Here is a 14723-nt window from a genome sequence, read left to right as displayed (position 1 = left end):
GGCTCACTGCAGCCTCAACCTCCTGGGGCTCAGGTGATCCTCCCAGCTCAACCTCCCAAGTAGCTGGGACCACAGGAATATGTTATCACAACTGGCTAATTTTTGTATTTTTGTAGAGACAGGGTCTCACTATGTTACCCAGGCCAGTCTTGAACCCCTGGGCTCAAGCGATCTCCCGCTTTGGCCTCCCAAAGTGCTGGAATTACAGGCGTAAGCCACCCCGCCCAGACCTGATTCTAGATAATTTTGATTCTATCCTTTGTCCAATATTCTTAATAGTCATCTTCAGAAGAGAGAACAACGTTAAAAACCATTGCCTGGGCCGGGCACAGTGGCTCACGCCTGTAATCCCAGTACTTTTAGAGACCGAGGTGGACAGATCACCTGAGGTCAGGAGTTCAAGACTAGTCTGGTGAACATGGTGAAACCCCGTCTCTACTAAAAATACAAAAAATGAGCCAGGAGTGGTGGCAGGTGCCTGTAATCCCAGCTACTGGGGAGGCTGGGGCAGGAGATGTGCTTGAACCCAGGAGGCAGAGGTTGCAGTGAGCCGAGATCAAGCCATTGCACTCCAGCCTGGGCGACAGAGTGAGACTCGCTGAAAAATGCTCATAGCCTCATTGATTTCCTTTCTCTGGGAACTTGAAGGAACTTTGTTTTCTCAGAGGAAAGCTGAGCAACTCAGCAATCATGTGTGTTGTCTGGAGGCTGGAGATAAAGCTGTGTGTGGCATGGGACATGGCAACGAGGAAGGGGTTAACATGAGAGCCAATGGGTTTTCACAGGCCACGAGTGACAGCCTCTGGATTCCAAAGCAGCTCATTCTGGCTTTGGGAGCACTCAGGAGGGATCAGGACCCATGTCTAGCTTACTTACCTCTTTGCAGCATCAGGAGACTTAGCTACAATGACTGCATTTCTGTAATTTGGAATCTAGATTTGAAGGAAAAATAGAAAATACTGAAAAGTTATCAGAAAATAACACCTGGATGCTGGTATTCAAGTTCTTATAACAATGATCCAAACTAGTCATCAAATATGCTAGAATTTTAGCCACAAGTTTTAGATTTTTCAATATTTATCAATTAACATCATTGCAAAAAGCACTCCATCAAGAATTTTTAAAAAATAATTCTTATTAAAACCTTCATTTTAGAAAACATAAGCAAATTGCTAAAGATACGTAGGAAAAAAAATCCATTTTTAGTGTCTTTTAAAGCTATGATCCTCCACGACTAAAGCTGACCCTGTCTGCTGCCCCAGGCATTGCGACTTAAGGGAGAGCTCATTTGATGCGCCTTTCAATATCGAAATCTGATACCAGAGAAAAACTAAATAAGATCTCTTTTGAGGACAATGGGGTGTTTGCTGGTGGCTCCTCACTTCTTCCTGGATATACTGAAGCAGGAAAGGTGAGGCTCTAAGGTTGTCCACGGGAAAGCTGAAAAAGCCTTGTATTTCCTTTTGATGAAGATCCATAGTGATAATGTGAGTTAAACCTGAAATTTTAAAACAAAAAATTACAAAGTTCACCCCTACAGGTTAATGGCTACAGTGGACCTAAACTAGATGCTCAACTCCTGCTTCCTACCAGCAGACTGAAGACAGGGGGTGCTGTGATTAAGCACTGCAATCACAGGCTTGATTGTTAACTTTAATAAAGCCTTAATGTGGAGAAGACTACAACTTTCCAATGTAGAGAAGGCTACAACCTTCCACATGGACAAAGAACTAAAGCTGAGAAAGTGGGAATTATTGACTATTGGCTTGGTCCAGAAAATTGAGAAAAGAATAATGTGGCAGAAGCAAAACTATGAATATGGAATTAATATCAAAGAGATGTAAAAAACAGTAAGGCCTTTATTAAAGAATCTTGAAAGAAAGGATAAAGAACTGCAGCGAAGGCAAAAAGTAGTAAGAACACAAAAACAAATATACATATTAGAAGAAAAGAAACTCATGTAACACAAAGATATTGAAGTTTAGAATAATTTCTGTATGTGATAAAGAATGTTTCAAGTACTCTTATAGAAAAACAGTGAAGAGATCCTCTTATAATCAAGAGTACTGAAGAGGAAAAGGTACATATATAAACACATTGCAAATGGTCAAAGGTCACAGCAAAACTTCCAGAGCATAGAACCAGTATTACTTGTTCTTTCCAGAAATATTATACTTTTTTGGACAGAAGGAAATTCACATACAGTTGACCATCTGGATCTACGAGTTCCACGTGGGGATTCAACCACACACAGACTGAAAATGTAGTTAGGCCTACAATGGTTGTGTCTGTACTGAGCAGGTATGAAATTTTTTTTCTCGTCATTATTCCCTAAATAATGACAGTTATAACAACAATTTACATAGTATTTATACGGTATTCGGTATTTATAAATAATCTCCAGATGATTGTGTTGGTTATATGCAAATACTATGGCATTTTATATGAAAGACTTGAGTATCTTTGGGTTTTGGTATCTGCTGAGGAGCCGGGGAAGGGGGAGATAGGTTCCTGGAACCAGTCCTACAAGGATATCGAGGGAGGACCATACATTTCATTCTGAGGACATAAATACATGTTAAAGTTTTAGAATAGACATCAGATGAATAGAAACCCAAATGTAAAATACTACATTGATTTACAGGCCAGAGAGTGTGCCCCCGCTACATAAGGAGAATAAAGCAATGAAAATGAGCTGCTATGTAGAAAGGCAAAGGTGGGGGAGAGGTAGTAAAAGAAAATCCAGCTTGAATACTATGAACAAAAATGGAATTTAGCTAACAAAGCAGGTACAGAAATCCAGACCTGAAGATCAAAAGATCACATAAGAATGCCAAGACTGCCAGCTAAGAATTTAACGATGACAAGATGAAATAGAAGATACGTGACAGATGACAGAGAAGAGAAGACACTAAAGCAATGGTATTCTAAAGTAAGACGAAGCGAATAAGGGAAAAAACAGAATTTCTAACCAAGCTCACATATCCTTAGCCAAAACTGTTCAAAAGGAAACAAACACTCAGATCCCAAATTGGGTATCTGAGGTATGAACTAAGCCCGACTAGGAAAGAGCCCTAAAGGATCATGCTGGAACCCCAGGGCCCCGGCGCACACTCACCTGCTTTTGCCAGCATGGATGCTAGCAGCTTGCACACAATGGAACCTCTCTTCCTCATCTTGCTCTGCTTGCTGTAGGGGAAGTAGGGGATGACCCCAATAATATTCCTGGCACAGGCAGTCTTCAGTGCGTAAGCCATGATGAGCAACTCCATCACAGCTGTATTCACATCTCTGAAACAGTCCAAATTTGTATTTGGGGATTAACTCCATTTATTAACCCTTAGAAAAGATCTTGACTTTATCAACTTAACATGGGCAGCCAGACGGGTGTTGTGGGAATTTTACCATCACACTAGCTTACAATGGTACCTCATGAAGGCAGGGGAAGCTTTCCAACTTTTTGTAGCTGAGTAAGCCCCAGCTTTCATCTGAGGTTACTCCTATTCACAGCATAGTTAACCCACTCTCACATTTGCCTGGGTCTCTCGTGTGTCATACGGGGTTACTGCAGTGGCATCTGAAGCAACTGCTGGTGACCAGAGTTACCCAACACCTGCTGGCAGCCTCCCAGGGATTTGGGCTTAGGCCAGTATGAATGCCAAGAACCCACCTGCCCTTCCATTTAGCTGCCATTAACAGAAAGATTTGGTCTTTCTTCTCATTGGGTGTGGTGAGGTCTTGGAACATAATTTTTTTCTTTTTTTGAGACGGAGTCTCACTCTGTCGCCCAGGCTGGAGTGCAGTGGCATGATCTCAGCTCACTGCAACCTCCGCCTCCCAGATGCAAGCAATTCTCCTGTCTCAGCCTCCCAAGTAACTAGGATTACAGGCATGCACCACCACACGCAGCTACTTTTGTATTTTTAGTAGAGACGGGGTTTTACCATGTTGGCCAGGCTGGTCTCAAACTCCAGACCTCAGGTGATCCAACTGCCTCAGCCTCCCAAAGTGCTGGGATTACAGGCATGAGCCACTGTGCCCAGTGAGAACTTAATTTTCAAAAACCTCCCTAGATGCTGGACACAGTGACTCACGCCTGTAATCCCAGCACTTTCGGAGGCCGAGGCAGGCAGATCACCTGAGGTCACGAGTTTGAGACCAGCCTGGCCAACATTATGAAACCCTGTCTCTACTAAAAATACAAAAATTAGCTGGGCATAGTGGCACACGCCTGTAGTCCCAGCTACTGGGGAGGCTGAGGCAGGAGAATCACTTGACCCTGGGAGGTGGAGGTTGCAGTGAGACGAGATCGCGCCACTGCACTCCAGCCTGGACGACAGAGTGAGACTCTGTCTCAAAAAACAAAACAAAACTCCCTGGACCCTTCCTTCCCTGACATATAAATTCCTGACAAAGATTACCCTGAGAGACAAAAAATGAAACATGAATCTGAAAGATAGTAGAAGGAAAGCTACTTCCAGTGATTATAAATTTAGATTGTTAGCTTTTGCCAAGGATAATCAAACCTAATGTAGACTCTGTATTCATTCATTGATTCACTCACTTACTCACTTACTAAGAAATGGTCTCACCCCTGTCACCCAGGCTGGAGTGCAGTGGTACAATCATAGCTCACTGCAGCCTCGAACTCCTGGGCTCAAGTGATGCTCCCACCTCAGCCTATCAAAGCACTGGGATTATAGGCATGCACCACCATTCCCAGTCAGGCTCTGCCTTTAAAAATGGGTGAGAGAGCCTTGAAATCCTTCCAGGACGCTCTCTCAGTATTCACTTCTCACGTTAGCTTCCTCCTGCTCTTCCCTGGACTATCCACGCATCCTCAAACATCCCCATCTTGGGGCGGGGGTGGGGGTCAAGACTGTATCTCCTTTCCCTTCCCCATGTCCTCAGTTCATACCCATGGCAGCAGGTTCTTCAGGCACCCGTTCTTGAACAATTATCAGCTCTACACTGACATGTAGGTGCTGCTGCCCTCATTACAGCAAAGTGGAAAGCCTGCCATACACAGAGTTAACGTTTGCTGAATAGGTGACTGAATGAAATACTCAGCAAGAGATGCCTTCTGGCTTGAAGGGTAATCGAGCCATTTCCTCCCAGTCTCTTACAATTTATGTTGACACTTCTCTCTAAGGCAGAGTGGGAGTGAGCGATTTCAAGGACATCCTTTTATTCTGACAATGTTTTCTACTTCCAGGTTCAACTCCTGGAACTTCCAATTTCACCCTTGTAATTTAGATTTTTCTTAACGATTGCAAGCATTCTGTGATTTAAAAAAAAAAAACAAAAAAAACAAAAAAAAACAAAAAACATTTCTCCCTGAGGAGACTGATGCAGGGCTCAACTTCAAGACAACTAAGATATTCCTTTGAGACTGCTAATCCATTCCATTATTTTCCAGTTACCTTTTTTTTCCCCCTCTCAATAAATTGGAGCATTTTTCTCCTTCAGCCTTCCAAATTAATAATGCCAAGTCTGGCATCAAAAGGTCAGATAATCTTTGGTAGAATCAAAGCAATTATCAAACACTTTCGAGGAACTTGGGAATTCATAATAGTCAATTTTAGTTCATCATCCATGCAACACATATTTAATGGGCAACTTGAGTCAAGCACTGTGGTAGGTAAACAAGGCAGACCACCTCTAGGGAACGCCAGAGGCCATCTGGGACCACTCTCGAGGTAATCATTCTTCCCAAGAAGATGGATGGAGTCTCACATCTGACTCATGCAAGCTCAATGCTGTCCCGGGTTTACGCCATTCCCTCAGCCTCCCAGAGACTACAGGCGCCCGCCCCCTCGCCTGGCTTTTTTTTTTAGAGACGGGGTTTCACCGTGTTAGCCAGGATGGTCTCGAGTCTCACTCTGTGGACCAGGCTGGGAGTGCAGTGATTTTCTTTTCTTTTTTGTAAGAGAGAGGGTCTCACTATATTGCCCCGGCTGGTGCTGAACTCCTGGGTTCATGCAATCTTCCCATCTCAGCCTCCCAAAGTATTGGGATTACAGGCCTGAGCCACCATACCCAGGCTCCTGTGGTTTACCGCCATACCCACTCAGTTAATTTAGTAGCTTCTGTAAGCCTGTTCATGGAAATTCCTCCCGAGTACAAGCTGGCACTACCTCTGCCAGGCAAGCAATTCTCCGCCCCCTCGCCAGGCACCCGCCACCACACCCAGCTAGTATTTTTTTTGGGGTTTATTTTTTAGTAGAGACTGGGATTATTTCAGCCCGTGGTTTTTCTCGATCTCCTGACCTTGTGATCCCAGCACTTTGGGAGGCCCAGGAGTACTGCTTGCCTCAGCCTCCCAAGTGCTCAGCCAGGAGTGGTGCTCACCTGTAGTCCTTACATGTGTGAGATCCCTCCACCTATAATGAGCCCGGCCCTGCATTTTTTTTTTTAAATAGAGAAAGGTCTCACCATGTTGCCCAGGCTGGTCTTGTACTCCTGAGGGTTTCTTTCATTAATAGGCGATCCTCCTGCCTTGGCCCGTCTCTACTAAAAATTAAATAGCTGGGACTTGCAGGTGCTGTGAATCCAAAGTGCTGGCAGTACAGCTTAAGCCACCATGCCCAGCCAACCAACTACTTTTCTTTCCCCTAAGAAAACCACATCCTATATTAAGCCCAGACCTTACTGCTCTAGCATTTTGGACAGGCAAAAACTAACCTGAGGTGAGGAAATAGGCATGGTATGTATACGCATTCATTAAACTAGCCAGGCTTCCAAAAGAGAGACCAACACCATAGCTGGAAGTAATGGGGGAGAATTTACCCTCCTCCCAATTGTAACAATTAATCATCTGCAGCAGTTGTAAATTTGTTGTTGTTGTTGTTTTGAAACTGGGTCACTGTCACCCAGGCTGAAAGGCTAGAGTGCAGTAGCACCATCTTGGCTCACTGCAACCTCTGCCTTCCAGGTTCAATCGATTCTCCCACCTCAGCCTTCTGAATATCTGGGATTACAGGCACCCGCCACCATGCCTGGCTAATTTTTTTGTGTTTTCAGTAGAGACGGGGTTTCACTGTGTTGGCTAGGCTGGTCTCAAACTCCTGACCTCAACTGATCCGCCTGCCTCGGCCTCTCAAAGTGCTGAGATTACAGGCGTGGGCCTCCGTGCCCAGGTGTAAATGTTATGTTAATGAGTCCTCTTACTTTACATCAACACACTAGAACTTGTACATAAACACAAAAATTATCCTTTAAAATGTACTTTATAAGCTTCATAATCAACACACTAGAACTTGTACGTAAACATAAAAATTATCCTTTAAAATATACTTAAGCTTCATATTTTACTTAGTTCCATTGCTTGGTATATCTGGAAAATCTTTGAGTATCACACAGTTCAATTACCCAAAATAATCATTTTGTTCTGAATGGCTTTTTGCCATTTCCAAAAATTAAACCTATCGTCAAAGACCAAAAATTTGCTATTATTAGAACAGTCAAAAGAAATATGCTGCAAGTTTGGAAGCGGTAGTTCCAAAGCTATTCCAAGCAAAAACAGAACCAAAAAAAGGGATCTATGTTATTTTAGAACAACAGCTCCGAAGGCAATAAGCTTAATGACTAAGCTTTGGTCTGTTTGCCTAAAATTAGCCTTATTACTTTAGGCAATGCCCCCTTCCTCCTAACAACAGAAAAACCTGTAAAATATATTCCTTCATCTATGTAACTGCAGATAATATTAAAAAACCAGATCGAGGCCGGGCGCGGTGGCTCAAGCCTGTAATCCCAGCACTTTGGGAGGCCAAGGCAGGCGGATCACGAGGTCAGGAGATCGAGACCATCCTGGCTAACACGGTGAAACCCCGTCTCTACTAAAAATACAAAAAAATTAGCCGGGTGTGGTGGCAGGCGCCTGTAGTCCCAGCTACTAGGGAGGCTGAGGCAGGAGAATGGTGTGAACCCACGAGGCGGAGCTTGAAGTGAGCCGAAGCTTGCAGTGAGCCGAGATCGCGCCACTGCACTCCAGCCTGGGGGACAGAGCAAGACTCCGTCTCAAAAAAAAAAAAAAAAAAAAAAACCAGATCGGGCACAACGGCTCACGCCTGTAATCCTAACATTTTGGGAGGCCGAGGCAGGTGAACCACCTGAGGTCAGGAGTTCGAGACCAGCCTAGGCAACATGGAGAAACCCCATCTCTACTAAAAATACAAAAATTAGCTGGGTGTGGTGGTGCACATCTGTAATCCCAGCTACTTGGGAAGCTGAGACAGGAGAATTGCTTGAACCCAGGAGGCAGAAATTGCAGTAAGCTGAGATTGTGCCACTGCACTCCAACCTGGGCAACAGAGCAAGATTCTGTCTCAAAAAATAAAATAAATTAATAAAACAAAATATAAAATAAATATAAAATAAAATAAAAAATTGGGCCAGGCACAGTGGCTCATGCCTGTAATCCCAGCACTTTGGGAGGCCAAGGTGGGTGGATCACCTGAGGTCAGGGGTTCAAAACCAGCCTGGCCAATATGGTGAAACCCCATCTCTACTAAAAATACAAAATTAGCTGGGCATGGTGGTGCATGCCTGTAATCCCAGCTACTCGTGAGGCTCAGGCAGGAGAATCACTTGAACCTGGGAGGCGGAGTTTGCAGTAAGCCGAGGTCATACCACTGCACTCCAGCCTAGGCAACAAGAGAGAAACTCGTCTCAAAAAAAAAAAATTAAATTAAATTAAATTAAATTAAATTAAATTAAATTAAATTATCTCTGTTCTTTAGTTGGTACTAAAGTATCCAGTACTCAAGCACTACAAGAACTAGTTTATTGGCTGGGCATGGTGGCTTACGTCTGTGAGTACTTTGGTACTAAAGTATCCAGTACTCAAGCACTATAAGAACTAGTTTATTGGCTGGGCATGGTGGCTTACGTCTGTGAGTACTTTGGGAGGCCAAGGCGGGTGGATCACCTGAGGTCAGGAGTTTGAGACCAGCCTGGGTAACATGGCAAAACCCCGTCTCTACTAAAAATACAAAAATCAGCTGACTGTGGTGGCACACGCCTATAATCCCAGCTACTCCGGAGGCTGAGGCAGGAGAATTGCTTGAACCTGGGAGGCAGAGGTTGCAGTGGGCTGAGATCGCGCCATTGCACCCCAGCCTGGGCAACACAGCAAGCCTCCGTCTCAAAACAACAACAAAAAAGAACTAGTTTATTGTGACAAACCTAATAACCTTCTTTATGGGCTGCACACGCGCACAAAACAACACATCCATCCTCTGTCTTTTTTCCAAATTTTTCCTTTCTTCTTCCATCCCTATCAGCTTAAAAGACAGAGGAAATGCCCGGTGATATTTTTGCTTTGATGCTCTTAAACTGAACCACTGGGAAGAGACTTGCGGCTTTTAAATAATCTCAACACCAAATACACATAAAGGAACTTCACCATCTTCAGGACAGGGTTCTGGTTTTCAGAAGTACTCATTTATACCTATGTGCCTTTTTCAACAGGAAAGGTGCCTTTCCATGTTGACATGCATGTAAAATTGTCATTGTTATTATACAAGACTGTCTCTTTGCTGCAACTCCATGAAGTGCTCACTACTTTTTCCTTTGGTCAAAATTTCGTTTTTTTTTTTTTTTTTTTTTTTGAGACAGAGTCTCGCCCTTTCGCCCAGGCTGGAGTGCAGTGGCGCGATCTGGGCTCACCTCAAGCTCCGCCTCCTGGGTTCATGCCATTCTCCTGCCTCAGCCTCCCCAGTAGCTGGGACTACAGGCTCCCGCCACTATGCCCGGCTAATTTTTTGTATTTTTAGTAGAGGCGCGGTTTCACTGTATTAGTCAGGATGGTCTCGATCTTCTGACCTCATGATCTGCCCACCTCGGCCTCCCAAAGTGCTGGAATTACAGGCGTGAGCCACCGTACCCGGCCCTTTTTTCTTTTAAATAAAAGCCTAGCGGCCGGGCGCGGTGGCTCAAGCCTGTAATCCCAGCACTTTGGGAGGCCGAGACGGGCGGATCATGAGGTCAGGAGATCGAGACCATCCTGGCTAACACGGTGAAACCCCGTCTCTACTAAAAAATACAAAAAACTAGCCGGGCGAGGTGGCAGGCGTCTGTGTTCCCAGCTACTCGGGAGGCTGAGGCAGGAGAATGGCGTAAACCCGGAAGGCGGAGCTTGCAGTGAGCTGAGATCTGGCCACTGCACTCCAGCCCGGGCCACAGAGCCAGACTCCTTCTCAAAAAAAATAAAATTAAATTAAATAAATAAATAAATAAATAAATAAATAAATAAAAGCCTAGCACAGTGCCTCATGCATGTAATCCAAGCACCTTGGGAGGTTGGGGCAAGTGGATCACCTGAGCTCAGGAGATTGAGACCAGCCCAGGCAACATGGCAAAATCCTGTCTCTACCAAAAATACAAAATTTGCCATGTGTGGTGGCATGTGCCTATAGCCCCAGCAACTTGGGAGGATAAGACGGTGGGTGCTAAGACAGGAGAATCACTTGAGCCTGGGAGGTGGAGGCTGCAGTGAGCCGAGATCGTGCCACTGCACTACAGCCTGTGTAACAGAGCAACGCCTTGTCTCAAAAACAAACAAACAAACAAAAATAGACACAGGGTCTTAGTATATTGCTTAGGCTGGTCTCAAACTCCTGGCCTCAAGCTATCCTTTCACCTTGGCCTCCTGAAGTGCTAAGATTACAGGCATGAGCCACCATACCTGACCATGGTCAAATTTTCTCATACTCAAGGTACGAGTGAGAAAAACTGTGCTTCCCAATTTGCTATTAACTAGCTCATTTTTTCATGCTTCTTTTGTCCCTTCCCTGGAAGACACTTGCACACTAATGATCCTTCATTTGTCAAGTTCAGTCTTTACTGCCCCCAGCATCACTCTAGATTGCATGTATTAAATACTTATATTGAGCACTCTTGGTTACCATGTAATATCAAAGTCAAGAATTTTATAAAATTCACCTTTTTATCACAAAGGACATTAACAATATGCTGTTTCTATGCTTGACTAGTTTGAGATAACCACGAACGGCCCAGCGCGGTGGCTCAAGCCCGTAATCCCAGCACTTTGGCAGGCCGAGGCGGGCAGATCACTTGAGGTTGGGAGTTCAAGACCAGCCCGAGCAACATGGAGAAACCCTGTCACTACTAAAAATACAAAATTAGCCAGGCATGGTGGCACATGCCTGTAATCCCAGCTACTCAGGAGGCTGAGGCAGGACAATCGCTTGAATCCGGGAGGCGGGGGTTGTGGTGGGGTTTGCAGTGAACCGAGAGCGCGCCATTGCACTCCAGCCTGGGCGACAGAGTGAGACTCTGTCTCAAAAAAAAAAAAAAGAAAGAAAAACTGTCTTTCACAAAACTAGTCCCTGGTGCCAAAAAGGTTGGGGACTATTGGACTATCTAACAAAATGGGGTATCAGACGTGAGGAGGTTCTAACCTCTTAGCTTCTCCTAACTCATAGACGATCTCTAAATACATGTAACAAAACAAAAGTGCCAAGAGCACAGCTGCTCATGTGCCAGAGGAGAACTGCTCTGATCAGCCACTGACTCAGTTCAGTCTTTTCCTGGAGAAGTCTGACTGAAATTCCAGGTTACAATGCAGACCGACAAACTAGTGAGTGTTAACAATTTGACTTTTTTTTTTTTTTTTTTTTTTTTTTTTTGAGCTAAGATCTGGCTCTGTTGCCCAGACTGGAGTGCAGTAGTGCAATCACAGCTCACTGTAGCCCTGACTGCCCAGGCTCAAGTGATCCTCCCAACTCAACCTCCGGAGTAGCTGGGACTATAGGTGCACACCACCATACCTGGCTAATTTTCAAATTTTATTTGTAGAGATGGAGTATCACTATGTTGCCCAGGCTGTTCTCAAGCCATCTCGGACTCAAGTGACCTTCCCGCCTTTAGTGTCTCAACGTCCTGGAATTACAAGCGTGAGTCACTGTACCTGGCCAACGAGATTTCTTTTTTTTCTCTTTTTTTTTTTTTGAGACGGAGTCTCGCTCTGTCGCCCAGGCTGGAGTGCAGTGGCCGGATCTCAGCTCGCTGCAAGCTCCGCCTCCTGGGTCCTCGCCATTCTCCTGCCTCAGCCTCTCGAGTAGCTGGGACTACAGGCGCCCGCCACCGTGCCCGGCTAGTTTTTTGTATTTTTTAGTAGAGACGGGGTTTCACCGTGTTAGCCAGAATGGTCTCAATCTCCTGACCTCGTGATCCGCCCGTCTCGGCCTCCCAAAGTGCTGGGATTACAGGCTTATGCCACCACGCCCGGCCTGAGATTTCTTAATGATAACTCTTCACATGACAAATCCTTTTGTTATCACAAATTCGATTAGGGTAGTAAAGAGACTTCACCAATCAATACTGCTTTTAGAATCAGACCCCAATATTTCTTGGAGGATTAGTGACAAACCTGGCCAACCCATGGCTACAAAGACCATGGTCTATTACTCTGCACCCTTCCACCAACTAGTAGAGAGCTCTCAGTCATCTAAGGTGGCCAAACCATGGACCTAGGGTCACATGTGGCCCTTTCCTATGCTCTAAGGAACTCAAGAATGCAGAAAAAATAGCGATGACAAAGTAACCTTACTATTCACTACCAACAAAACCCAGGATAATCACAGACGGCCAGGGAACAGCTATGTGGTGTGCCAAAGCTCCCTTCCGACAGGCACTGTACCCCTAGGCAAGCCCCTCAGGTCTTCCCCTTATTTATAAGATGGAGAGTCAGGCCAGGTGCAGTGGCTCACACCTGTAATCCCAGCACTTTGGGAGGCCGAGGTGGGCGGATCACGATGTCAGGAAATCAAGACCATCCTGACTAACACGGTGAAACCTCATCTCTACCAAAAAATACAAAAAATTAGCTGAGTGTGGTGGCGGGCGCCTGTAGTCTCAGCTACTCGGGAGGCCAAGGGAGGAAAATGGAGTGAACCCGGGAGGCAGAGCTTGCAGTGAGCCGAGATCGTGCCACTGCACTCCAGCTCGGGCAACAGAGCAAGACTCCATCTCAAAAAAAAAAAAAAAGATGGAGAGTCAAACAAAACTACCAGGCAAAAAAGACTCCAGTCACCAGGAGGCAAACAATATAAAACCAAAACTGCTGAAGAAAATGTGAATTAGGGCCGGGCGCGGTGGCTCAAGCCTGTAATCCCAGCACTTTGGGAGGCCGAGGTGGGTGGATCACGAGGTCAGGAGATCGAGACCATCCTGGCTAACACAGTGAAACCCCGTCTCTACTAAAAAAATACAAAAATTAGCCGGGAGCGGTGGCGGGCGCCTGTAGTCCCAGCTACTGGGGAGGCTGAGGCAGGAGAATGGCGTGAACCCGGGAGGTGGAGCTTGCAGTGAGCTGAGATCCGGCCACTGCACTCCAGCCTGGGGGACAGAGCGAGACTCCGTCTCAAAAAAAAAAAAAAAAAAAAAAAAAAAAAAAAGAAAATGTGAATTAGTACATCCTCAGTGAGGGCAATGCAGCCCCTTCCCTCAATACCACAGGGAATGGACCCTCACAATCAGAAATTCCTTAGGATCTTCCTACAGATATACCTGAAACACGGATAACATGATGTACATACGATGAGGCTCACAAGAGCCTCTATTGTGTCAGCATAAGACTAGAAACTGACACACGAGACAATGAATAAACCGATGCATCCACACAAGTTGCCATGAAGCAGCAGGAAGACAATGGAAACACATCTTCCTTCCAAGGTACATGAATCTCATCATAGTGAAAGAGCCATCATGGTGAAACCCAAATTGAGGGACATTCGACAAAGTAATTGGTAAAATGTCACGGTCTTCAAATGTGTCAAAGTTTTCAAAGTCAAAGCCGGGTGTGGTGGCTCATGTCTGTAATCCCAGCACTTTGGGAGGCTGAGGTGAGTGGATCACTTCTGAGTCCAGTAGTTCAAGACTAGCCTGGGCAACATGGCAAAACCTCATCTCTACTAAAAATACAAAAATTAGCCCAGGATGGTGGCACACGCTTATGGTCCCAGCTACTAGTGAGGCTGAGGTGGGAGGATCGCTTGAGTTCAGGAGCTTAAGGCTGCAGTGAGTCATGATCATGCAACTGCATTCCTACATGAGTGACAGAGCAAGACCCTGTCTCAAAAAAAAAAAAAAAGTAAGTCAAGGAAAGGCTGTGAGGAACTGCTCCAAACTAAAGAAGACTGAATAGGGCCGGGCGCAGTGGCTCACGCCTGTAATCTCAGCACTTTGGGAGACTGAGGCAGATGGATCACTTGAGGCCACGAGTTTGAGACCAGCCTGGCCAACATGGTAAAACCCCATCACTACTAAAAATACAAAAAAATTACCTGGGCATGGTGGTAGGCGCCTGTAATCCCAGATACTCAGAAGGCTGAGGTAGAATCACTTGAACCCGGGAAGTGGAGGTTGCAGTGAGTCAAGATCACACCACTGCCCTCCAGCCTAGGCAACAGAGTGAGACTCCATCTCAAAAAAAACAAAACAAACAAAAATGAACCATAAAAAGCATCCAGCACACTAGTGGCACTCAGTGCCATTCTTATGACTAATATAGTCTGGGCAATGTAAACTGATCAGGACATGAAGGTCTGGATTTTTCAGAGACACAGATGGTGTAATTGCCCACTCCCTGTGAGGCGATGAGGAGATAGTCCCATATAGAAGCATGGACGCTCCCAGGCCAGGATTCCCCAGGCGTCAGTCCCCTGCCCTCAGGGAAGCAAGGACGATGCTCTCTGAAA

The 14723-nt window shown here is 45.4% G+C and overlaps 1 protein-coding gene across 5 annotated transcripts in view; it reads right to left on the bottom strand.

Annotated features, from left to right (window-relative positions):
* PRPSAP1 (phosphoribosyl pyrophosphate synthetase associated protein 1) overlaps positions 1 to 14723 on the bottom strand; it is a 50180-nt gene that overhangs the window by 20353 nt on the left and 15104 nt on the right. For all 5 annotated transcript variants that reach the window (XM_050764316.1, XM_050764320.1, XM_050764319.1 and 2 more), the window contains 3 exons: positions 3119 to 3291; positions 1383 to 1498; positions 877 to 932 (listed from right to left, as the gene is read on the bottom strand). In XM_050764316.1, the coding sequence (XP_050620273.1) occupies positions 877 to 932; positions 1383 to 1498; positions 3119 to 3291 (345 nt within the window). The remainder of the gene's footprint in view (positions 1 to 876; positions 933 to 1382; positions 1499 to 3118; positions 3292 to 14723) is intronic.

The sequence above is a fragment of the Macaca thibetana genome, chromosome 16 (genome assembly GCF_024542745.1).
Source record: "Macaca thibetana thibetana isolate TM-01 chromosome 16, ASM2454274v1, whole genome shotgun sequence".
In the NCBI taxonomy this organism is placed as follows: Eukaryota; Metazoa; Chordata; class Mammalia; order Primates; family Cercopithecidae; genus Macaca; species Macaca thibetana.
The sequence above is the reverse complement of the archived record's forward strand: the minus strand, read 5'-3'. Positions and strand labels throughout refer to the sequence as shown.